Genomic DNA, 27,590 nt, shown 5'->3' with positions numbered 1-27,590 from the left:
AGATGCGAAATTATAAATGAATCGATGTTTGTTAGAAGGTTTTTGTGAAATAAAAGAATTCATTTGAACACCTTTCCCTACAATGTGATATTTTGAAGAGACTTAGGAGCAACAAGTGGCTAAACCAATCAGAGTATTGTTTGTTTACGAGATCGACCCTACTGTCACAATATGAATATTATTTCAAGGCATGTTTATATCAATCCATTACTCTTGGTTCTTAAATTCTGAAGGCTTAGTGGGTATCGTTGCTAGAAATTAGAGATAAAAATGAAATAGGCAACGCTATCGTTTGCATATTTTTGTAATTTTTTTTTTTTACAAAAATTTGTATTTTCTCAAAAAAAAGTTCTTGCAGTCCCCCCAACGAGATTCAAATATATATTACATAAAATTAATTTATCATAATTTCTGAATCCTCCACGAGTCCGTCCACCAAAGTACATAAAATGTATATAACATGTCCACCAATAAAATCAATAAATATAAATCTAGGTTTCTCTTTGCTATGCTCTGTGGTTGAACTTGTCCATAGCCAAAATAGAAGCAGTAGAGGAAACTTAGCTTTAATTGCAGATAATAAATAAATTTAAACATAATGATTTATTAAATTTATTTTCTCCAAAAAATAAATTTAAAACGTTACGATTGTTACTGATAATAATAAAAAACGAAAAAATTATGTTTCAAGTTTTTGCTTGTATGCCATAAGGAAAATAATTCAAATAAGTTGATATTTTCATTACATTTTTGATTACCTTTTAAGTTCATATTATCTTGTTTGGAAGCATTTCATTTATTCAGCTCATACTCATTTCTACATTTTCTTTGGGTTCCGAAGGTGATGCGATTTCTTTTAATTGCGAATGCTGGCAACACTTGTGACCAGGGTTGGTTTTAAATCGATTTGTAGCCTTTGGTATAGCCAATCAGGAATATAGTTAACAGGCCTTGAGGGCGCCACTGACGTTTTAATGTCATCTACGAAACTAACGAAATGACTATGAATTTATGATTAAAGACATAAAAAAATTTACGGCATTCATTGAGGAAAAATGTATGTAAGCTTTTTAGAAAATAAGTATAAAATACTCCATTTATATTAATTTAAATGTTATTTGTTGATGTGTCTTTTGACATAGATAAAGCAAAAGAGGTAAGTGGCGCCCCTGTCACAGGTAGACTTTACCGTAGAGCAGTCCATTTGTTTTTTATAGTCTGAACTCTGAATCCAACCCTGTTCCGCCACTCCCGCTTCCCCTATCGTAAGTCTTCTTTTACCAAGTGAGCAAGGGAGTCTCTACGGAAGACAGGCTTATGAATTGAAGTTATTTCTCGGGTGTTTCTCAGTTTCAAAGTTTTGTTTGTGAGAAGTGTTTTACTTTGATAATATATGAGTCCATAAAAATGATCAAGTTTACAATAAAAACGCTAGATTCACAAAATCATCATTTCGAAGTGGGCGATGAGGTTAGTAATTGTTATTTACATACATATTTTTATATAATTTTTCCTATGATCAAAAATAAAACCCTCAATTAACTTTACTCCTTACCAATAATATATACCCTACCATAATTTCGCATGTACCGTTTTCTTTGTTACTATCTTAAGCTAACAATGAAGTTTGCATGTGTTATTTTTATTGTATTATTTTCATTTTCTTTTAGTTGTAACGGTTTTTAACGAATTTTGTTGCAAAATTTGTATGGTGTTACAAGTACATGTTCTCTGTAAAAAACTTCGCTAACAAATAGAAAGAACATCTTGCATATTATAATTTGCGAATTTCGATGCTTATCTATCTTCCTCTACAAACGGCGCATTTGACCTGTTGAAGCCTTTAACTGCGCCGATCGATGCCGTCCACGCCCAAAGTACATGCGCTGTAGGACACTTATTAAATACATCATTTTTCGGGGGTCGGGCGGCTTGTATTGATCGGGTCGGCGCCTTTGTTGTCTCGTCCATCCCGGGCAGAGCTAGAGTTGCTGTTCAATAGTATATGTATACATATTAACACTGCACTGCGACGTATTCGTGTGTCTGCGCGACGCATGCGCCAGGGCGTAGCTGCGCTGTCTTTGCTCGATTGATTTTTACCCCGGACAAAGTTACCTGGCGAAACGCCCGACATTTCGTGACGCCTTCTAGAGAAAATGGGTGTTGGAAAAACGTGAATTGTTTTAGTGACATCCAACAGGTGTAAACTATCTCTTACACTGACATTGTCTAACTAGCTGATCCCTATTTCATATAATTAATGAAATAGGGATTACTGTAAGACTTTGTCAATCTCTGACGGAGTTCGGTGGACACCTTTGTTGAAAAAAGTCTGCGTTCTATTAACTGATTCACGATGAATTTGAATTTGATTAAATTTACTATGATAGATTTCCAACGGAATGGTGAACATTATTTTGAGTTGGACGATCAGGTTAGTAACTTATCTAAAATTATGTGCTTTAATTAACTGTGTAGCATTGATTTGTTAACATTTCAAGTATGAATTTGGATTTTATGTTTCGTTTGAAAAATGTATTTTAAAATGATTGTTAATTGAATGTAAAGGTAGAAATATCCTCTACAAAATTACCATATGCTTAGAAATTCAGTTCAGTACAAAATAAAATCAAAATGGTCGTCTACACAAGATGGTGGTTAAATAATTTTAATAATTGATACAAAATGTTAGAGTTGACTATCCTTTGTTTCGATCCAAATCCAAAATTAACTAAATATAGTAACAGCAAATTCTAGAAATAGCAGACATTATCATATATGACTTTTTAGTTTTTTTCTGAAAATTTAATTTGGTTTTCCTTTGTGTCGATCAAAAGAAAAAAATAATTGAACGAAGTAACAAGTAAGATGTTAATACTGAGTAGGGTAAAAGAGAAATAAGCTTCGGCTATATATTAAGAAATTAATTAAAATATCCAAGTAAAAAAGACAACCAATTGTTTTTTCACTCACTATATATGTATTTGTGCTATGTAAAATAATCATTGTTATTTACTATCTGAATATTGTAGTGGTCTTCAATGTATGTATTATCAAATCTTTGTTCTCAGACCACAGTCGAAGAACTTAAGATCATTATTCAGGAGGAGATGGACATCGACGTGGGTTCTCAGCGGCTTATCTTCTGCGGGAGGGTGCTTCAAGATGATAAGAAGCTAACTGAGTATGGTATGTATCAAGAATAATTAAAATTACAGATAGGTATTTGTTGAATCATTAAAACTTTTCTTTTGTTCAATAAATTAAAAAAAATACTCGGCATAGCTACATTTCGGGAAGGTCTGTCTTCAGCGGTATTTTCAGTCAGTACAACTTAGGGTTCTTTAAGGAGCGAGCATACCTCTTTTTCATAGACAGTAATAGTATCTGCAGGTCTCCGGGTCTACTGCTGATTAACTAACTCTGAGGGATACTTCTTATTCTTAGGGATACACTTAGGATACTAAGCTACTAGAAATCTCTACAAAATGGAAGAAGGTAGCACAGTGGTTAAGTACCTGGCTAGTAATCTAGAGTTTTGGGTCCATAATCATCAGTGTTTTGTCTGCCCACTACTGGGCATAGGTCTGGGTTCGATTTTTAAATCGACGTTCGTATTGTAATTAAGCTGCGCATTTCTGTGAAAATGTATATGAAGGCAACCAATCTGCACAGGGCTAATGTGATTGACTAAGGACTAGTCACCGGTAATTTAGGGTCGGCTTGAGTCCTTCGGTGGGAAAGTGAATTCACAATGATGAGAATAAATATTTTTAGTATTGTTTTAATAAAAATACAAATAAATGCCTGTTTGCTTTAGGTGTTCACGGGAAGGTGATACACATGGTCCAGCGGCCACCACCTGCCGCAGAGTCGAGGCGCTTCAGGGACGACGACGACGACGGCACGGGCAACCAAGGTGTCCGGTTCCACAGCGCAGGCGACCACACAGCACATACCCGCCAAGAGATACGAAGACTGATGGTGAGTAAATTTTTAATCATTTGGACTCAATATATATATAAAAAAATCAGTTACCATCAATCAAAATTAGATAAAAAAGCAAAAAACAATACAAGATTAATTATGTTAAAACAGGATCAGCATACCATATCAAGACATGATTTAATAGTTTAGTCTGGCCAATGGAGCTCGGAGCCTACTGCATGTAAGGAGTAACCAGGCCATAGTTACCCACAATGGCCCACTGCGTATTGGATGATTTCTCACATATCTTTGATTTTTTTCGCTGATATGTGGAGATTATAATAATAATTATTTTTTGTTATCTGCCATCTTTTAAAACTTTCATCAGATGTGTTAAGTAATCTTTTTACTTTTTTAACACATCTGATGTCGTCTTTCGTACGGTCAACATCATGAATACACCGAATTGGTGACCACGACGTTTCAAAGCAAAGAAGAAATTCCCGATTGTAATAATTTTATAAAAGGTAGTTTTAGTTTTCTTAGATGGCAGCACTGCTCGACCCCGCCACTCTTTTGTGACAACTTCCGGCGAATGCATTGAGAGTGGTGGGGTTGAAACAGCGTTTGATTATTGAGTCAGGAGCTCGGCCAGTCGTTGGATATCCGTCGATGTGATAAGTCGTCTAGTGGAAAGACAGTCGTCTAGTAGAATTGACCGTTAGAAATGTTGAAAATGGAATAAAAGTATTCACTGTGCAATGAATTGGAGTTTTTCTTGACACGATGTTTCTCGAAGCAAGGAAGACATACCCACAGTCATGTAGGAAACAAGGAAGCAACCTTGCAGTCGCACGCAGCCCGCACGCACACAGTACGCTGCTCGCACATCGCCCGTATGAAGTGCGCATGTGTGGGAGAAAAGCTACAAGTTAATTTATCTCAAAATCCGCCCATCATCCGTCCATCTATAACCTGCTCGTCATCATGATCGACGCTTCAGGATAAAGCCTTGGTCCTGCATGACATCAAGAATGCTTCGTTTGAGGGGAAGTGATGTAGAATTATAAAGTCGCAGTCACATCAGCCGCGCAACAGTAACATAGAAACAAGACGCACCTGCAAATCGTTAGTTAATTGTCCTTAGTGACAATTGGGAGTTTGAAAAAAAAATTAATATTTTTTTTATGTATTTTAAAACTTAATTATTAATTTTATCGATATGTAACGTGAAAAACGAAAAAAAAAACTTATTTCAATTAATTAAAAGCGATTATAAAATTTAAAATATAGTCACGTGAATGTGAACGCACCACGATTAGCCACTATACTTGTCATAATGTTTAGCAAATTCATAATAGTGCAGCGTTTACAACTATTATACGTCAGCTGTCAAGTTGACAAAAACATTATAAATGAAATAAAACAAAGCACTGTACTTATTATCTCTGTATACTAATACGAGTAAAAACTAACATTATGACGTCACACGCGCTCGGATTTGTTCTAATTAAAAATAAAATTAAATTAAAAATTAATTTTTATTTTGATATAACTTTTTAATTATTGCGAAAAAAAAAATTGTTTTGCTATAAAACTTATAGATGATACTTCCATTTTTCAAAAAAAAAAAAAATTTTTCAAACACTCAATTGCATATGTCCAAGGGCGGCGATGACCACGTCGGTGTTCCCGCCGCTCGTTTACCCTCTTCTCTAAGAATTATCAGAACAGAGCCATTAACAAACAATGGCCGTAGTGCAACTGAACGAATTTACATTAAATGTCGACAATAACAAACACATTAGCTAATGATTTGGGGCATTTGCACCAAGCGTATATGAATTAATGTTGAATCAAATAAACAAGTATTACTAACTAAACACTGCGTGTTAGGGAAGTTCATAAATTACGTGAGGTTTTTTTGAAATTTCAGACCTCCCCCCTTTGGTGAGATGTCGTGAGATTTTATTCAACCCCCTCCCCTCATCACCCAATATCACGTGAGATTATTCAAAATGTGGGTTTCTTACTAAAACGCGTTAGATTATTGTAAAAAGAAAAGAAAATTTGCTTCGTGTTTTTATTTACGACTAGCGCTAGTTAAGACTAGTAATCAATATTTCTGAGAGTTTAATTATAAGTGTAATAAAAATTTAACAATAGAATTCTTAAATCGTAAGTTCTGTAGTTTAAAAAAGAATATCTACTCTAATTCAGTCCATGGAGAATCATGCGTTGTCTCAAGAGAGATTATTGGAACCAACATGTCCATATGATTTTCAGATTTAAAAATTGATTTAAAATCATCTGCTCCTTCAACTTGGATCTAGCCACTCTAAGCCGTTGGCGCTTGCGCACAGTAACTCATTAGCTCGTCGTATTTTTTATATATTTTTTTCATGGGGGATGGTGGCTTGACAGTCAGTAAATGTATAACGTCGAAGTATAAATGAAATATTTTTTTAGAACGAATTAGGGAATGATCTTAATCGTATTACGAGTACGCTTAAGATGAAATCTTAAGCATGTGCAATCTGGATCAAATGCACCAAAATAGTTTTTTTTTTGCTTGATTCAGACAAAAAATTACGTGATATTTGCCGAGACCTCCCCCCCCTCCCTCCAACGTAAGATTAGGTGAGATTTGACTCGACCCCCTCCTCCCCTTAAACATCTCACGTATTTTATGAACGCCCCCTTACTGAAGTCCAGCCCACTCTCGTACGGTCACGATCATGAACACACCATAAGTTATTTACAAACATTTTATTTCGATATTACATACAAACATATCAATTTTGTTATATGAATTCATACATTATTTTTCATAACAGTATTTTTTTTTTTTTGAAAAATTTGAATCATTGTAAATACATAAAATTGTCAAACCGCTGGTTTCTGAGACCAAAATCTCTGTATGAAACATTTCATGCCTGTCATTATCTTTGAAAGAACAGAGATAACAATTTGTTTTAACGGGGATTTTGGTCTCAGAAATCCACGGACAGAGAAAATTTTTTAAGAGTTACCGAACATCCATTTGTGATTTATTCTATCCATTTGTGTGTCAAGATATTTAAAAATAAACAATTTTCCTTTTTCCGGCTTTTACTGAAGAAGTTTCTCTTATTAACCCGCAAATATTACTGTATACTGTAAGCATGATGGGGTACTCCCCATCATGCTTACAGTATACTGGTCTTGGTAAGGTCTTCCAAACACTGGATGGAAGCGTTTGAAGCCAATAAGCTTTCATATCCACATCCGATGATGCAAAAATTCTTAATGTCTGCTCGTTATAATTTTCAACTCAACGGTTTTCAAAAAAAAAAAATGGAAGAATAAAAGTAAAAAACAAAAAAAAGTGAAAGTACTTTTAAGTAAGCAAGATATGAATCCGGAAATCATTAAATTTGTACTTATTTACAATTTCTCGTACCCATTTTGTACAAGTTGATACAACAAAAAGAAAAAAATTAAACACTTTATTTATTTGCAATCACATACTGTCTTACATGATGAATGATACAATCAACACAACCCCCGAGACTTCTTATCTCCTTTACGATAAAGATAGCGACATTAAGGGCCTTATCATACTAGCGGTTTGCGAACGGCTTCGGGGCGGAGCGGCCGCGCAGCGAATTCGTCGCACACGCGCAACTTTATCGTCGCGTGTTCGCAGCGGGTTTACGACTTATAATCACTTAGTAACAAAACGGATTCCGACATGGAAACACTGCTGTTGGTTATGTTACTTCGAAGACGCAGGAGACGCAAACGAAAGCATCGACGATTTTGGGAGGATCCATTATCAATTAATCGACTGGATGAGAGCGACTACTTTGTGTTGTTTTGCAAACGAATAAAAAATAATCCTAAAAAATTTTTATCAGATGCAACAACACATACAAACTGACTTAAGACATGAAGACGCACATTTGAGATGATCAGTGTCACCTGAAGAAAAAAGAAAAACGGACGGGCTGGCGTTTGTACGAGAGTGTACAAAATAGCGTCCACGCTGCTATGCCGTTCGTAAACCGCTAGTATGATAAGGCCCTTTTTTTTTTTTTTTTTTTTTTTATACAAGGAGGAATGCTTAATGCATACTCCGTGCCTCGGGGAAGACACGCGAGTTATGTGAGATTCTCTCCCCGAATGGGAGCATACCCACTAAACCTCCTTGTTCCCTCATGGCCATACTGTGGGGCGCCACGGGATCGCGTGAGCTTGCCACCGCGACGCCCCACTGACCGCCCCGGGAGGGGCCCTCTCTGCGCCCTTAGGCGCTCCTCAAGACGACACCGTGCAATGCAGGTTCGGAATCCCCGCCTCCCCCGCTGGTGCCGCCAGGGTTTATAGAGACCCACCTCTTGGCCCCCGTCTTGATCAAGACAGGGGCCCGCGGTCCCGGTGATGGCCACCGGGATTACGCGATGGGACGCAGGATCACACGCCATCGCATAACAGCTCTGCAAGCAGAGTGCTACCGAGGTCGTGCTCCCACGTCCCGACCGACGGCCGCGACCCTAGTGGGCCGCGCCACCCACCACACTCAAGGCTCACCCTCACCTTTCGCTGCCCTGAAAAGGGCAGTTACTCAGCTCGGGTTCGCCGCCCTCTCATGTACGGACCCACAAGTGGGCCCGCACCCTAACCTACCTTAACTAACTTAACCTAGCCTACTCTAAACTAACCCTAAAAGGCGCTCGCCTTGCGGCGAGACGCCGCCCTCTCTTGTACGGACCCACAAGTGGGCCCGCACCCTAACCTAACTTACATAACTAATTAATCTAATAGACGCTCGCCTTACGGCGAGCGCCGCCCTCTTTTCTGCGGGCTCACAAGGGGCCCGCAGCCTAACCTAATGTGCGGGCTCGCATGGGGCCCGCCTAACCTAACTTAACCTAATAGACGCTCGCCTTGTGGCGAGCGCCGCCCTCTTTTCTGCGGGCCCACAAGGGACCCGCAGCCTAACCTACTTAACCTACTTAACCTAGCTTACCCTAGCTAACCTACCAGTGTTTGGTTCGCGGGGCCGAAGCCCTACCCCGGCAGAAGGCCGGGGCGTTCCCCTATCCACCACCCGGGGACGCGCCACGTCGGAGTTCACCTCTCCGCCCACTCGGACAACCGAGCAGGTCCGTGGATCATAAGGCCCTAAGTGTACGTCCAAATCAAAAATTTTCAAATCGGTATAACTTCTTAAAAAGCAAATGTTTTCGGTTTGTAAAAGGTCTTTACCTATAAAATTGCTGTTCTGTACTGGCCATTTCAAATCAAAAAAAAAAATTTGGGCTCAGAATTCTAATTTCAAATTAATTTTATTTTAAAAACATGGAATTCTTTTTCCAAAAGTAGTCATTTGTTTATTGATTAGTGTTACATTTTCATCGCAATTTCAATCTTTTTCGTCATCATGGATACGTTAAAAATTAGAGTAATTATGGTAATATGAGTATCGTCGTGTCAGCAACGCGGCACAAGCGACACGCAACATCAACGACGTTTACGGAGCTAACACTACAAACCAATGCACCACCTGTTATTGGTTTGCTAGCTTCCGTTCTGGAAATTTTGTCCTGAAAAATGAACCTCGCGGTCGCCCGAAGACTTTGGTCGACAACAACAAATTAAAGACGATTGTTGAAGGTGATGATACACAATCTACGGCTGAATTAGCAGCAGCTTTCGACGTTAGCGTCAAAACAATATTGGACCATTTGCGTCAAATTGGCAAGGTAAAAAGACATGCCTTGCACTGCTCAACAGACACACAAATGAAGGAATTTTGTTACCGCATTGTTACCTGCGATGTAAAATGGATTCTGTTTCATAACCGCAAGCGCTCAGCAAGTTGGTTGGATCCTGGTTCAGCACCTAAACTTTGTCCTAAACGAAAACTTACCCCTAGAAAAGTGAAGGTCACTGTTTGGTGGTCTAGCTCCGGTGTGATTCATCACAGCTTCTTACCAAACGGGGTGATTATTACTGCAGATGTGCACTGTGAAGAACTGAACACAATGATGAAGAAGCTGGCAAATCTCCAACCAGCATTAGTCAATCGCTTGTCTTCGCTGCTCCTGCACGACAACGCGCGATCTCATACTGCACAGCAGACGGTCTTCAACTTGCAAGAACTGAGGTAGGAAGCTCTGCGTCATCCGCCCTACTCACCAGACCCTACGTCTACAGACTACTACTTTTTCCAGAATTTGGATAACTTCTAAGCGGGAAAAAATTCAAAGCCGAGGCAGTACAAAATGTCATTGAAGAATTTGTTACCTCCCTTTCAGCTGATTTCTTTAAGTAGGACATTAACTGCCACTGCGTTGGCAAAGATGCATTGATTGTATGGGTGATTACTTCGATTAATAGAAATAAAAAATACATGAAAAAAATCGTTTAATTTTTTTTTGACACAAAACGATAATTTCATAGGTAGACCTTATATCATACTCATCATCAGTTCACTATAAGTCCTCACCGAGAGACTCGGAGCCCTAAGTTGAGGGTGACTAGGCTATAGTCAACCACGCTGGCCCAGTGCGGGTTGGTTCACTTCATGCATATCTTCTTCCAGATATGTGCAACGGTTGCATCACGATGTTTTCCTTCACCTTAAGAACGTCAGATAAATGTACATATGTAAATCGAAAATAGAAAAACACATTGGTACATGGCGGGATTCGAACTCAGAACCTGCAGATTACAAGTCAAGAGCTTAATCCCACCTCATCCATTTATACAGATCAGTGCAATTTTCACTAAATGTACTTGATAATGTATCATTTCTTTTTTATCTATTCTCTATTGTTATTACCCTGAGGGGTGCTACCCCTGAGGGTAATATTTTTACAAAAATTGAATGTCATATTTTTTTAACAGCCTAAAAAAAGTTTCAAGCTTCTAACTGTAAAACTGACGATACTTCCATACAAGTTTCCAACCCCACTTTCAACCCTTTATTCGCGTTAAAATGTAGCCTTAGTCCTTTCTCGGGCTCTAGATTAAATATTGGTAAGGGTAACAGCAAAACATTAAACAAAAAACACACATATTGCCAAACAAAATTTCATCCCCTGTTGTTATTTAGCACCCTTGAGGGTAACATTTTTAAAAACATTTAATTTCATAGTTATTTATATATAATTAGCAGTCTCAAAAATAAGTTTCTAGCTTCTAACTGTTAAAATGATGAGACTTCCATACAATTTTCCATCCCCACTTTCAACCCCTTTCAACTCATACTCTAGACTAAATATTGGTAAGGGTAACATCAAAACATATTAAACAAAACATTCACCAAAGCCTTACATATTGCCAAACAAAATTTCATCCCCTATTGTTATTTAGCACCCTTGGGGGCAAAATTTTCTACAAAAATTTAATTTCATATTTATTTATATCAAATAAGCAGATTTAGAAATAAGTTTCAAGCTTCTAACTGTTAAAATGACGATACTTCCATACAAATTTCTACCCCCACTTTCAACCCTTTACAACCCTTTTTTCTCATTAAAATATATTATTTTAATATGAGTCAGTCATGTCTGTCAGAGACAACAATATATAGCGATCTGGATGAAAAGGAAACATGAAATATGAAACACGATTGTATACACTTTCAGATTTTTTTGATAACAATGTTAAAAACCTAACCTAAACCCATGAAGAATTTTTTTTTTGACGACTAGTTTTATAATAAAGTACCTACTCTAAGTAGTAAGACTAGTGTTTATAGTTAGTACTCTTTTACTTCTAGCGTTTTTCATATTCTATCAACAACTCGATGGGCTTGTTCAATGGTGTAATGATGTTTAAATAAAAATTCATAGTCTGCTATTATTTTGTTGTTATACGAAATAGGTAAATAGTCTTCTAAGCTGGCGTATCTTAGGTAATTTCCATAGTCGAGAGAAGAATTGAACTCTCCAGATTCTATTTTAGAGTGTGGTCAATGAGCTACTGCTTTCTAGCAAATCATGTTAACACTTCTTTCGTTATAAGGTGAAATCCAGGGATTTTTTCACTTTTCAACGCTTTTCATCTCTTTTCACTTTCAGCGGTGCAACTATCTTTTGTGGGGAATACAATTACAAGTTACTGGACAAATGTCTCAATTATTGTCCACTGGTTATTGTGCTTGTTGGGAGATTTGTGAAGTTGTAGCGTTTTTACCTTCAACGTTAGAAGTTAACTGTAATCTATGTTGTTATAGGAATCCATGAACTTATCGCCTACTATGAGCCGCATGGAGTTTGTCCGGCGAGTCATCTCGGAAATAAGAATCACGCTCCTACAGCTGCGCAACCATGTCGCAGGAAGGGTAAGGAAATTTTTGCAATAGAAATTGCGCTTCTTTTTTTGTACTACATAATTTTTTCCTTCATTCATTATGTTACTTTTATATTTCACAAAATGATAATTGTTTTAATTTTTTTATTCACATGAGGTAAGATCAATTTTATATTCGCAGCACATTCTAACTAATGAAGAAGAACAGCCGGGGCCATCCACCTCTAGCGGTAGATCCGGCGGCCGAGCTAATCCAGCACTAAACGAAGACGACATCGAGGCCATTGGCGCATTCGAACATATCCCCAGCTCGCTTCTCGGGGTAATTTAGCATAGAATAAGATTGCATTAATACTTTTATAGTAACAATAGCTGTCGCCCGCGACTTCGTCCGCGCGTAATTAAAGACAAAGAAACGTAATAAGTAGCCTATGTGTTCTTCCAGACTATGTTCTACATCAAGATCCGTTGAGCCGTTACGGAGATACCTTCAAACTAAAATCCATCCATCCATCCATCTAAACATATGCATTTATAATATTATTAAAAGAGACAGTATTAGATAATAATGTGATTTTATTCTAGTGCTTCGACAATAAGATAGACATTTTTTTTTATATAAGAGAAGGGGGCAAACGAGCAGCGGGAACACCAAGGTGTTTGGAAGAAATAAGCGTTTAAGATTATCCCTTAAAAATAATACAGTAATAATTTTGTAGATATGTACAGTCAGTTGGACTCTGTTTAGTTTATTACTATGTATGTATTTTATTTGGTTTTATGACAAAAATTATATTATTATTTTGTAGGACACGCCACATTTCCAACGGCATGCTGATGACATTGTAGGTGTCGTTACTAGAGCGGACAATTTCAACTATGGGTGAGTTTATTTCTATTTAAAATGTATATGTCATATAAACCACACAGAAGACAGGATCTCTACAGACAATTCTACGTTTCGTCTCATAAGTGTGCGTTCCGGAGACCTAATTTTACTCCTCTTTCTCTTTCCCACCCTTTTCTAATTAAGAAGTGAAAGTGGATTTAGCGGAACAGGAGACGCTTAGGAAGGAGAAATATCCTCTTTCTGTGCGTCCCCTTCTCTGTTGATTAAAGTTAACGCATCTTCATTTGCGGATGTCTATGGGCAACGGTCGCCTCGCTATTTCGGCGAATACAGATGGCCGTTTGCTCGTTTGCCAATTTTTGATTAAAAAAAAATTCACTAAGTTATTATTTTTTACTTTTTCTTTATCTACCTGTAAGGCAGTGAAAAGTGTACAATACGATATATGTGGAACAAAACAGTAATATGTATATATATCGGCGTGACCATCCCTAATAAATTATCTCATTGTTGAAATTAATTAAATAACTCTTGTAAATACGTTCTTACAATCGATTAATTGATTAAAATTTCATTTATTGTAATTTTTAGATTAATTTACAAACGATTACTAAATTCAAACACTTTATTGTAAGTCTCGTGAGGGTATAAATAAGAATGTTCCGGCGGCACAGATGCAGTCTCAGTACAACCGCCGGAGTGTTCAGAGCTCTTCAAGGAGGCAAAAACTCTGCTGAGAAATATAAAGATATTCATCAAAGGCTGCGTTTCATTTAAGGATGAGCAATGCTAAAAATCATGTTAGTGGTCCTACCACCACTGATGTTGTGTGTTTTTCAAACACTTCGGATGTTGCTCATCCGACATATATAATATGTGCATTTTGGTTAAACAGTCCGAGGCACGGATTACAACCCTCAGGTCCCTACCCCAGGGACTTGGCTAATCTGATGGAGGAGTTGGAGGTGCTGAATTTGCGTTTCGCCAGATACCGCGCGATGTACATGGACCTTCTGATGGTTTCCAATCGCACTGTTGTGAGTATATATAATATGTGACAGGACTGTGCCAAATGGAAGTCACAAATGGATTTTATGACAGCTTTTTTGATATTGACAAGTGTATACAAGTTTTAAGGGTTACTAGTGAGCAAAAATTACCTAACTTCTTCAGATAGTCCTCCATGTTGCAATTGAAGTCTCGTAGTAATTACGTCTTATTTAAATTGATACATTCAAATAAATTAGGAAATTAACCTACATGTCTTAATATCGTGCTTTTTATGGAATTTCGAAATTGTGAAAATGGCAACATTAAACAGTTCAGGTGCCGCTCCTTCATTGGTTAGTTGTCAAATAGTATCAATAAAACTTAATAAATAACCGAAACTTGAGTTGGCACGTCAGCGGTAAGAGCACTCTTGTCAACAACGTGTCATGTCAATACTGTACTTTTTTTTTTACTGAATGTATATTTGTGCAGCCCCCAGTCTATAGCGAGGCAGAGAAGGCAACTCAGAGGCGTACAATTGAGCTGACGTGCGCTATAATGCACAGCTTTTCGCACGCGTACCACGCAATCAGCGATATAACACTTGACCTTTCGCCGCGGATACCTCAGCTCACTTCAGAGATGGCAACTATGCATGCAACAATGCCTGTCCATGTAAGTTTACATAATATTATATTTTGTAATATTTCTAAGGAAGGATTTCCACTGTTAGACACTACAGTACCTAGTAATACAGGCCTCACGGCAGTGGAATTCTATTACAATTTATATATTACCCACCACCAAATATAGATAATAGTACAATAAAATATCTTCCTTTATATCTTTCAAATTACTAATTTATATGTGAATTCTGAATGTGTTTATTTTTTGCAGGCGGTGATCAATGTGGTCCAATCTCCTCGTACGAACAATCAAGCCGGATGGGCGCCCCAGGGTGGTCCTCCGGGTACTGGAGCAGCGCAGCCGACGGCGGCACCTGGCACCGGAAACTCTGGTACTGCATCTGATGATAGCGGCACTTCCACAGACCAGTCGCAGTCGCAGCAGTCGCAACAACAATCGCAACAAGCTACCGATGACGCGAATCGACGACAAGTGTACATCGGTAAGTGGTATAGCATTTAGTGGAACCGCTTGGTTCGAAGCGAAGTTGAAGCGAAATCGCAGCGAAGTCGAAGCGAAGTAGAAGCGAAATCAAACATTCTTTTGTATGAATAATATACTAGATTTTTACTTAATTTTTATTGAGACCGTCTTTATAGGTGAACTCTTCTATTTAAAATTTTTCAAATGTAAAAAAAAACAATGAAAAGCGTTTCTTGAATTTGCATTAGCATGATTAATAACTTAATGAAGTAAAATATAAAAGAAACATAGATTAAAGCGAGCATTTTTTATGTAGAACTTAATAGTTAATTTCATTCCGATCGTAAATAAACACGTATGTATCAAATGATAAAAGATATTTTTATGTATATAGATTTCGAGAACATTTTCCGCGGCCTCGGACACCAAAATAGTGTGGAGGTGGTGATGAGCATGGAGGAGATCCCAGCTGAAGCCGTGGCGGCGGGCCACATCATCAGCGCTCCCATCAATCAGATCCCGATACAGGGCGATGGCCAAGGTACTTTAGCTTTTTTTAGCTTTAATACGATTTGAATGACAATCATAGACACCGGAATTAACATACAAATACAAATTTGAACAATATTACCCTCTTGAGTCTGCACAGTAAAAAAATACAAATCTGGTTTTCTGTAGACAGATTTAATTATCATTTTTTTTTGTTACAGTTTTCGCTGCGCAGATGCCGTGGGGTCCAGCTCCCACCGCCGAGTTCATACACACGATTGTTTCCACCGTTATTGAACATAGCATTGAAGGTGGCATTCCGCAGCAGCAGATGCAACAATATCAGCAGCAGCAACAACAGCATGCGCAGCAGCAACAGCATGCGCAGCAGCAGCCTGAACAGCAACAACAGCATGCGCAGCAGCAACAGCATGCGCAGCAGCAGCCTGAACAGCAACAACAGCATGCGCAGCAGCAACAGCATGCGCAGCAGCAGCCTGAACAGCAACAACAGCATGCGCAGCAGCAGCCTGAACAGCAGCAACAGCCGCGCCAACAACAGCCGCGCCAACAACAGCCGCAATCTGTTACCCAGGAACCTGTTTCTGCATCCGTTCCAGTTCGTATCGTTTCTCATAATGCCATGGAAACTGAGCCGTCTGAAGAACCAGCCCAAGTCGCTCTTGAGGCAGATAGCACTACCGAGCAGGAGACCCAGCAGACTGGTCCGGCTCAACATGCTCAATCTGCTCAGCAGACCCAGCCCGGACAGCAGACCCAGGCCGGACAGCAGACCCAGTCCGGACAGCAGACCCAGGCGGGACAGCAGAACCAGTCCGGACAGCAGACCCAGGCCGGACAGCAGACCCAGTCCGGACAGCAGAACCAGTCCGGACAGCAGAACCAGTCCGGACAGCAGACCCAGGCCGGACAGCAGACCAATCAACAACCTCATGTTCTTCAAAACGATGAAGCTGGCGAGTTTTCTTTTTTTTTTTTTTTTTGTTAATCAATAATTTAATTTACATTATATTACTATGACAGCAAGTAGTTTAAGATATCTACATCGATATAGAAATACTATTGAAATTAAAATCTTAGTGAGGTTTAATAATTTTAAATGTTGTTTTACAGAAGCGCTGAGTCGCGCGATTTCAAACGCGCTGGGGTCTGGAGTCAACACGTCATATGATCGGTTTTTGCCCTGCGAGAGCATCAGGCTTCGTCAGAGGGCTAACGCTAAGTAATTTAACACATTAAAAAAACTAGATAACATAAAAATAACTAGACGTTCCAACATGGTTTGGTTGCACAGAAAAAATTAACTTTTATTATCTAATTCAGTGATTCTTAACCTTTTTTTTTATTGCGGCACATATTTAACGATTAAAAAATTTGGCGGCACACAAAGAAAAAGATAAAAATTATTTACTTACTACAACACACTACATAAATAGTTTATCAACTGTATAAAATTAATTGTATCTATATTTCATTTCTAGACGCTATTTTTTTTTTCAACTATTTTTCTGTCATTGTTCATTTATGCGAAGAAATACAGATACAGTGTGCGTGTCAGCAAGTCAGCGAAAGTCAAAATTTGGCGTCACACTTTTTAAATTTGGCGGCACACAAAAGTGCCGCGGCACAGTGGTTGAGAATCACTGATCTAATTAATTAATATTAAATGTGACAATGTTTGAAAACTGAAATATTTTAATTTTATTATTATTATTGTATTTGTTGCCTAAAATAAATGATTTTATTGTTTGTAATTTATGTAGAATTTTGTATATTTAATTATTATTTACCTTTGACAGTGAACAGCGAGAGCAGATGGAACTGATGGTGCGCATGCGCAACGAACACTTGGCTTCTCAAAACATACGTCATCTTGAGCAGCGCGGATGCCGTCTTAGTAACGTAAGTTTCCTTTTTTTTTATTTTATCTCATTCAAAGTAATAATCATAGATAAATCCACGAATTACTGAAAATATTTCTCGTAAATTACTTTTTCTAGCATAACATTAGCTATTTTTATCTATATATATACAGTCAAAACCGTTTATGGCGACATCGTTTAGAACAACATACCGGTTAAATTGACCAAAATCAAAGGTCCTGGCTGAATGTTATATACATATCTTTCCTATTAAAACCTGTCACCGGTTGTTACAACTATCGGTTTTTACGACTCAATATGAGTAGTCCCTTCGATGTCGTTATAACAGATTTTGACTGTATATATAAAAGAAAGTCGTGTTAGTTACACTATTTATAACTCAAGATCGGTCGGACTGATTTAGCTGAAAATTGATGGGGAGGTAGCTTAGAACTAGGAGACGGACATAGGAACTTTTTTATCTTATGTGCATTTTTTTATTCCGCGCGGACGGAGTCGCGGATAAAAGCTAGTACAATATATCTTCATCAATAAATATTATAATGTATGAAAGATGTTAGTATACTTAATTTCAGTGTTGGTTAGAAAATAATAAAGTGAACCATTACAGTTAAAAGTTGGACTTAATATTTTTTTTTATCTTTTTTTTTGGGATTTTCGTCCTTTTAGGACATGTCAACCCCATAGTTCCTTTCTTTATCTTTTAATAGACGAGTTGGCATAATCGTATCGCCACGATTAAAGTCGGGTCTGACAAGATTGTAAAAAATTAGACCGACATCAGTCAGATTAACTTTTAGCTCTGCGAACAGCAGCTGGTATAATAAATATATTGGATGTTTTTAATATTGCAGTTCTAATATTTATTAATTTACAGTCGCAGTTCACGATAATGGAGCATCTGTTGCTCAGCCGGTCGTCGAGTTTGGCCTATATTAATGCCTATTTGGTGGCTGTTGTAAGTTATATCTTTTATTTTTATTATAACATAAAAAAAAAAAAACTTAATAAGTAGTCTATATGTTTTTCCAGATTATGTTCTATATCTGTGACAAATTTCATCAAGATACAGTCAGCTGTTATGGAGATACCTTCAAATAAACATCCATACATCTAAACATTCGCATTTATATTAGTAAGATGTTAGTAAAACAGAAGTCATGGCATGTTTTTCAAAAAATCTATTAGTAATAAAAAAATAAAAAACCCGACGCTATTAAACTTAGTTTGAGTAAATTGTAAAAAAAAATAAGCAAAAAAAAAGGTACCAAAATTGCAACAAAGATGGTTGCCATGGTAACGGTAATTTTTACGAAATGACATCATAGGACTACGTTGTCATTTGAACATTTGAACTTTGACATTTGCATTTGAAAATTTTACACAATGTAAAAACTAAACCAAAGTATTTCTGTGTAACACAAATGGAATTTTTTTATTTTTTTTTTATAAACCCATTAACTAGAATTATCCATAGGAGATGTATTTATTAATGGAATAGATCTTAATATGCTATATTTTTGCAGGCAAGACAGGCGTTTATGCCAGGACTTATGCACCCAAATTCAACGGAGGCACCGATAACACCGGATGAGTACAATCATGTACATCGTCATATTCTAACATTTGTAAGACAGATTCTACAAGAATCCCGCGCCTCTGAAGCCCCAAACCCATTCGTGGTTATGACCGAATATATCTTGAATAGAAACAGGAACTTTATTGAGGATCTTATGGACATGGTGAGTTTTTATTGTTTTAACCATTGGTTTCCACTGATGAAATGAAAAACGAAACAGTGAGTGCTTATTTTGACAGTGGAAATCAATTTACTACAGTACCGTCGCGGAGCACGAAGAATTTCGTACAATGACCTCTTTACCTACTGACAGAGGTTACAAACATTTTTGTATTTAGTGCGGTTTACATGAATTATTTGAAGGAGAAAGAAAATTTACCAACTTATAAAATAAAGTTATTATTATTATTATATAAATTATTTATTTAGATTTAATAATACAAGTAATAAAAATCTAGACAAGTATCTTATAATAAAAAAAATCAAAAATCTCGAAGACGTCTCGCCTGTCACATTTATTACAAAAGTATCAACAGTTTTGTCAACATTATCATCTAGTCTAGCTAATTTCGATTCCTCTTATTAAAAATTAAACTTATAGTCTCCAATATAAAGGTTTACAATCCCTGAGGACGGCGGCCATTATTTCTGTGCGAGCGAGACTCATTGTATTTACGCGGGAGTGACAGAGACAGGTAATGCGAGTTTAATGTACGAAATTCTTCGTGCTCCGCGACTGGACTATAGATGAATATATATTATATTTTGATTTTTTTTTTCTAGAATTCCGGCTACCGTGTCCGCTGTTATATGCGACCTGATGTTGATTTATACCGCACTTTGACTAACTTCTTTAATAGTCGGCTACCGCGTTTGGTTACGACCATTATGTCACCCAGACACACTTACATGATGCCTGCTGAATTCTACGCGTACATTGGAGAATTGCATCGCGATCTTCTTGGTCTCATTATGTGCTGCACTAACAGTGAACGCGGCTTGCAATCTGTCCATCGACATTTCCTCGTAAGCAAAACTTTATATTTATTATTTGATCGGTTAAAGTGTTTGTTTGTATGTCAATTGCATTGTCACATTTCTCTAAATTAAACGACTGAAATGATTTTGATGAGTAAGGTATTATTTGATATGTCGAATTGGGTTTTTTTCTTTATATCCTTGCTAGTCACAATAACTGTAGTAAATAAATTCGGTTGAACATTTGACTATTTTATTTTTAATTTCAGAACCAGTTATTGGATGGGGTCGATGAGAACACTACGTTATATTTGACCACATTGGCTCATGAGATATTCAACCGGATGAACGTAACACCAGTGTACGCCTCGTACCACAGCCTCCGCATGCACCTGCATATGTTGTCTGAATACAGCATGGTATGACTATTATCTTTACCCTATCCATGATATTCTTTCTTAATATCTAATATAATAAATAAAAAAATTAAAGTACATAATAAACGGATTTATACCCATTCAAGGTTCGCCCGAAAGATATTGTATTGTTATTGTGTAACATTTTAGTAATTATTAATACTATTGTCAATCCATTGCAGAGATATTGTCAAAATAATGTTGAATTTAATTGGATTCATTTCCTTTTTTTCCCAAAAGGCGCAACGCCAAAACCTCGAATCGCGAGAGTCAGGCGTTGAAGAGCCGAGGCGGTCGCAAGAGTTTGGGACACTATCGGATATGCGCCAAATGCATACACCGCCGGAACGAGGATCACCCCTCTCGCAGCCGATATCATTTTCCTCCATGCGACCTACAGTAGGCCCCCAGCCGACTATGCCACCGACACAAACCGCACAAACCGCACAAACCACACAACCTACAGTAAACACGAGACCCACAAACAGGCCCGTACTGCCTTCTCTGGTGCCACTGTCTCAAATCACACAACCCCCGACGGGCCCCATGCCGCCGCCTTCGACGGCATGGCCTTTTCTGCCTCCCGATTTAGCCGAACAAATCGGTTATTCGAATGCTATAAATTTGTCTGATACCAGTAACCCTCTAACGGACTCCATTATACAAGCTCTCACCGAATATATAACGAATAGCACCGCGCCCACCTCGTCTTCGGTGGGTATAAATACCGATATGCCACAAGACGCAGAGACGCAGACGACTCCCACAGAAGAGGACTTCGCTTGTAGTCCCATCGGATTCTTGGAAAACGAGGAAGATAATGTGGAGGAGGAAGAAGACGAGGAACCTCAATCGGTGCAATCCGATGAAGAAAACGTTGTCCCCAACAGCGTCGGAACCGGCACTGATTTCCGTTTCAATGGAAGACGTCATTCCGGCCCAAGAGTTCGCAGGCTCCCGATCATTTCCGTGGCGCCAACGGTTCGAGCTGATCCTGCCCCTAACCCCGAACCAGAAGAGAGACCGAGAACCGAGCCACAAGGCCGCCACCAGCGCCGCAACCGGTGAGAATTATTTTTAATCTTTTAATATTAATACAGTAATAGTTATCTTCCAATAGTTTACATGATACAACTTTAGCATAATCATTAGAAGGCACATTCAAAGGTAAAGTGGTTTAGCCTAGCTAAAAATCAGTTTTTAAGTTATATGATGCAGTAATAATTGATAAAACATAATTATGATCACCATTGTATATATAATCATGCATAAAATAGTATGCATATAGTATTTTTTTACCAAGTTTGTATGAGCTCGTAAATGCTATTTGCATTCGCTTCTAATTTCGATTTATTAAATAAGGGTACATAGAGAATGAGCAGCAGCAGAATAAATAAGAGCACAACACAACACCAATTGTGATATTTGCCAGCTTTCTACACGTTGTCACAAACCGCTTGTCTCATTCAACAGGTAGTGTGAGAACATCTTTGCAATGGCTAGGATGGTAGATGGTACATGAAAGTGATTCTCATCTAAACAAAATTTCATCACAAAATACAGTGTAATCTCATTAATCCGGCACTATTAAAAACCGAAGGGTGCCGGATTATTGGAATGTTCGGATTACTGGGTTATACTGAAAAAGTCATCGGTAATAAATAAAATAAAGCATTTCATAGAGAGAATAAATGTATGTAATGTATTATGGAACAATTGAATTAACATGTAGGCAAATATGTAATTAACTAGTTTTGAAATAATCACAGACACCCTCCACCCACGCCTCCCTTTCCCCCCTGTGCGAGCAAAGCGCACAGGTATAGAGGGGAAAGGGAGGCGTGGGCGGAAGGTGCCGGATTATTGGACGTGCCGATCTATCGAAGTGCCGGATTAGTGATATTGTACTGTATATGGAAAATTTATGGAATTTATTTGTAATTGTAACAGCAATTACAATAAAAAGATCGATTCCATGACATTGACAGCTGATCGTTGTCAATTTGTCAAGCTGTATTAACATATTATAATTGCGGTGAATTGTAGAGTTGGTGATAATCTGAAGTGTGAAGAAAAAATGTATTAAATCATTTAGAATAATGTCTGAATATAATGGGTTGGATTATAAATAATATGAGTTCGTATACGTACGCTTAGATATCGAGTGTTGCTATATTAAAAGAGATTGTGGCGCCCTCATGATATAACAAGTTTAATTTTTTTATTCTTGGTTCGGCTATACAAAAAGCTTGTCCAAAAACATTCTGATATTAGACTAGGCTTATACGTAACAAAAATATTTTCAATAATATTTTCCTTAAGAAGAATTATGCAGAGGAACATTTCAGACATACTTTGGATATTTGGAGACGTTTGCCTCAGTTTTATTAGCATTTAACAGCTTTGCTTACAATGCCTGTACAAAATACGAGTATGCACATCTGCTATTTTTATATCTTTAACACGTTCCATGGCACTATGATTAGCCAGGCAAGTTGGTGACACTAAGCGTGTGAAAGTTTAATTATTTTTAGAAACGATCGTAATAAATAATATAGTTTTAATTTACATAGGTGATGGTCAATATTTACAAAATTACAGAGATTATACTAAATGTTAACAAAACCCACTAAATGTTAACACACCTTTATCGCAAAAGTTACGAAAATCCGTATGGATTTCTTCTTCTTGCTATGCAAGATTCTCTTGCGTCCCGAAAACTTTATGTTGAACGAAAACTTAACTTTGCGAATTACCTGTGAATTAAATATAAAAAAAAACTGGCTTTTAATATTAAATATCATATTCTTTCGTTATTGCCCCTCACTTATAACGTTTTAATATTATTTTAAGCGAATGAAATGAAAAAAAAAGTGCAAATTAGATTGCCCTTTGTATTTTATGAAAATACATATTGTGAGCGGCAGTCTTCTCTATCTATCTCCCACTTTCTCAGTATCTTATCCTAGACATACGTATTCATTACATTTTTGTTTACTATTGATACATCAGATGTACGTCATCATCAGCGAATACGAAGGATTTTCTTATGTAACAATTCTTTAATTAAGAAGAGTATTTGTTGATATTTGAAACGAATAAATGCCATCAATATATTTAAGAAGTGTGTAAAACATATATCGTTGTCGTGAGTTTACATCCGTCCTCACCGAAATTCAAGTCTAATCGTAAGTTGAAGGTGACTAGGCCTCAATCAAACTATGTTGGCAACATTATAAAACGTTATGATAACCAACTGTTATTCCTAATTCAAAAAATAAGTACAGATCTCAACATTACAATAGACATTTTTACATCAGCGCAACATATCATTATACAGAGTGTTTATACGCAATATATACGTGTAGTACGACGATGGAGAACAACGGAGTACGGAAGTATAGCATTTAACATTGGCGTAGAAAGATTTGGTTCGCTTTTATAAAGCTTTGCTGACATCATCACGCTTCAAAGAACGCTATCGCTAAGCACGAATACGTCACACATGATTATTTTGCTGCCCTTACACCTCTTTTTCACTAGGACGACTGGCCGCGCTACTGCTATTTCTATGATCTATGTATTCCACTGACGCGTCCCCATTTGACCTAGAAATTGCAGTCGCGCGTGGTCAGAATGGCAAGACTGATCGAATGGTGGAAAAGGGGACTTCTTATAATCATAGTCTATATGTACCTACATATAAAGAAAAAAAAATCATTTCATTACTTTATAACCATTAATATTTAGTTAATCTAAAATAATATAGAATTATATTTTCAAAGATATTTTTAACGTGTTTAGTAAATTTGTAATAGTTACTGAAATTGACCACTTCATAGAGTAAAAAAATAAAAAAATTGATCAGTATTTTATTTGAAATATCTAGTCCAAATATCTAATGCCGTATTAAAAATGTCCACACTCAAACAGTGTCAAAAAGCGCTTTTTTTCAATATGTTTTTTTTGATGTTAAATGTTTAAAGTTTTACGATTTCGTTATTTTTATTTTTTTATCTTTATTTTGCCAAGGTCATACTCTGTGTAACCATTAGCCGTGTAGTCGTGTATTGCTTTATTATATTTGGTTAAGACTTTATTTTTCACATTAAATTTTATTTTCTATCTCAGGGTTCGACCAATGGAAACGACACAAACTACGTCACAACCTGAAAGGAATCGACCGGTAAGACAAGATTTACTATACATTAGAAAAGAGTTTTACAAAACAGTTCACACGCGGGGGGGTTTACCATTGGGCCGATCGGCTCAACGAGAAACACCCACACACACATACGTATTTTTTCTCGGCTGACTCAGGAGAGTAATGTCTTTCCGCGCGTATGTAAGTATGCTGTTATAGATATGGGTTTGTATTTTTTTAATACCATTGCGACTAGCGTTGCCAGGTGTCTGGATAAAGCCGGACATAGGTAGGCTTTTTGATTGCGTGTCCGGCCAAAATAAACGGTGTCCCGGCTTTTGTTAGACTTAACATTTCCCAAACGAGAGTGTATCTATTAATACTGAGACAAAATTCTAAATAATATAGGATGTCCCATCTTTCTATCCAAATATCCGGCCAAACTGGCTAGTCTGTCCGGCTAGTAGGTTTGGGGACCTGGCAACCCTAATTGCGACCACCTGGACACTACACTACTGGACCGGTTTTGCCAACACAGTCGGTTTTTTTTCGATTTTTAGATGTTTAAAGTAGTAAGTTGTGTTAGAACAAAACGTGGTGACAGCCATTGCCAATTAGTTCGCAATGATTTTTTTTATTTGTTATATTAGTACATTTTTAATACTTTGATTGTTACTAGAATAATAAAAAAAAAATTAACAACATTGATTAGAACATTAAGTCGAAGGTAATTTTTTTTTACTGTTAGTTTTTTGTAATTATAAAATAAAATTATTCTAGATTTACTAGTATTTTTTTAACTATAAGAACTATATTGTTATGTCAAGAAATAGTACTTTATAGGGCTGATATTATGCACTTTACACAAGAATACGACAGACCTGTAAAAAAAACTACGAATTAGGAATAATGGATTTTTTCACGTTTGAAAAGTAGCTGTTTCAGATATTAAACGAATTAAACGTAGATATAGTAGTTTTCAAATATGTTGGCGGTTTTAAGTCCCCACAAGTCGATCATAAGGTTAGGTGAAGTGGGGGTTCGTAATGCGCAGGACACCGATTACCTTGGGCCGCCAAGATATTTGAAAAGACCTATACTTTACTTCATAGCTGTATTGGTAATTTATGTAACTATAGATTTTTTCTAATATAGATTGTCTTAAAAGATTTTATAGTTTTTTCCAAAATATAGAAAAACGTTTTTTAGGCATGCGCTGGTTCCAAAAGTATTTTAATTGTAAGTGAAAGATGTAAAACTTAGGAGTACAATCGTACACATTTTTTTTTTGTTACAATTCCTCGCTCTCTCTGCCATTTGGTACTGTTTGCTATTAATATAATTTGGCAATGCGAATGTTTGTAAAAAATATTTATGAAATGTTAAAAAAATAATTAATAAAATTAAATTAATGTTAAATTTTATTAGTAAGTATTTGTTTTTAGTATTCAGTAAGTCGTATTTTAATTTAGGCTCATTTATGATGCTGTTCAGTTTCTAGTTGTAATGTAATGAAATAAAGTTTAAGAGGCCGACATTTGACTGGTTCATGTGCATAAAAACGTCATCGTTTGACGTTTTCATTACGTTGTATTGGTGTTCGTATGTTTTGTAGCACTACATGTTTTTCAGGACCTATGTAAAGAGTTTTATGTCTACTATTCAGATCATTGTTCCAGGTGAATCGTTTTTGATATTTTATAAAGCTCTAGCTTGTCTAGTTATAGAAACTAGTTTAGTTAAGGACCTAGTGTGTTTTTAGGAAGATTATTTAACTGTGTAAAAATTGAATGTTTGACGAAGCATTCGATGGATGCGTTTTGCTGTGCGATTATAGAATGGTGATAACCAGCTGATGCGTATTATATTTTTGTAACTTTATTTTTGGTAACTTTGAGTATGAGTTCTAAATGGTAAAGTATTATTTGACATGCAGCAGAAGATCCCATCAGTACTGATCGTCCAGAATTGGGAGGAGGAGTGGGTGCCAGTTCTCACGAGCGACCAGACGATCCAGCGCAGCGATCAGCCGCCTTTTAGCGATGCTTACCTTAGCGGAATGCCCTCAAGAAAACGTCGTTGCATTCGACGCTCGCGCCCACCGACAGATCTCGATGGCTTCATTAACGGTGATTGAAACTGTTTGATATCATTACAACAGCTTCTGTGTCTAATATTAAAAGAACTTTGACTATCACATCTACATAGCATTGTGTAGTATGCTTTTTCATCACTCATTTTTATACTACTTTGTTTTTATATTCCATTCTCGTATGCTTTCCTGTATAAAATTGTTTGTGCGTCTGTATGTGATTAGCCACGCTCAGCGAGGTATCCGGAAGCGTCAGCGAGGGAGACACCACAAGCGTACGCGCCGCATTTCGAGACCACATCCGAAGGCTCACCCGCGCTCACCTGGCCCTGGTGGAGGCGGCCAGCCCTGAGCGATACTCAAACGCGGCAAGATTTCTCCAATCGAGGTGAGATAATTTCTTTTTACAGTATCCTGATCTAGCATACAATTTGTACTTTGGGAGAAGTAGTTTGAACGGTTCATCTGAGTTGTTTTTAAATCGTGATTTTGGCCTCAGAAATTCACGGTTAGACTTATGTTGGTTACTGATTTTAACTCATTCGGTGCTATCTACATTATACTGTTAGAAAATAATGTATTATTATTATTTATCTACAATTAGCCCGGAGACAGCGGAGGCACAGCGAGCAAGATGCTAACCGTCACCTCGACCGCAGCCCGTCGACCTCGGATAATTGATCGCTCTTAAGAATTTGGCACCCAAACGACACTAGGCGATAAATACGGACCCGATCAATGCAATTGTATTTCGGCAACCTTATTACATAGCCTGACCAGGAATTTATTAAACCTCACCATGCT

At 37.2% G+C, this 27,590-nt stretch overlaps 2 protein-coding genes across 2 annotated transcripts; both read left to right on the top strand.

Moving 5' to 3' along the window:
• The first annotated feature begins 1,254 nt into the window (after nucleotides 1–1,254).
• Nucleotides 1,255–16,312, top strand: LOC123723472 (large proline-rich protein BAG6-like). Its single transcript, XM_045686151.1, has 12 exons — nucleotides 1,255–1,470; nucleotides 3,075–3,192; nucleotides 3,824–3,987; nucleotides 12,158–12,265; nucleotides 12,416–12,556; nucleotides 13,044–13,117; nucleotides 13,980–14,121; nucleotides 14,567–14,749; nucleotides 14,972–15,203; nucleotides 15,579–15,725; nucleotides 15,895–16,252; nucleotides 16,294–16,312. Exons 1-12 carry the CDS (start codon nucleotides 1,408–1,410, stop codon nucleotides 16,310–16,312), a joined length of 1,749 nt encoding a protein of 582 aa, XP_045542107.1. The 5' UTR covers nucleotides 1,255–1,407.
• On the top strand, nucleotides 16,242–27,590 carry LOC123723444. The gene is made up of 12 exons (XM_045686029.1): nucleotides 16,242–16,650; nucleotides 16,808–16,916; nucleotides 17,494–17,596; nucleotides 18,455–18,535; nucleotides 19,104–19,319; nucleotides 19,940–20,182; nucleotides 20,404–20,553; nucleotides 20,791–21,614; nucleotides 24,682–24,736; nucleotides 26,631–26,823; nucleotides 27,012–27,174; nucleotides 27,391–27,590. Exons 1-12 carry the CDS (start codon nucleotides 16,317–16,319, stop codon nucleotides 27,425–27,427), a joined length of 2,508 nt encoding a protein of 835 aa, XP_045541985.1. The 5' UTR covers nucleotides 16,242–16,316; the 3' UTR covers nucleotides 27,428–27,590.

Source organism: Papilio machaon, chromosome Z (assembly GCF_912999745.1).
Source record: "Papilio machaon chromosome Z, ilPapMach1.1, whole genome shotgun sequence".
NCBI lineage: Eukaryota > Metazoa > Arthropoda > Insecta > Lepidoptera > Papilionidae > Papilio > Papilio machaon.
The sequence above is the reverse complement of the archived record's forward strand: the minus strand, read 5'-3'. Positions and strand labels throughout refer to the sequence as shown.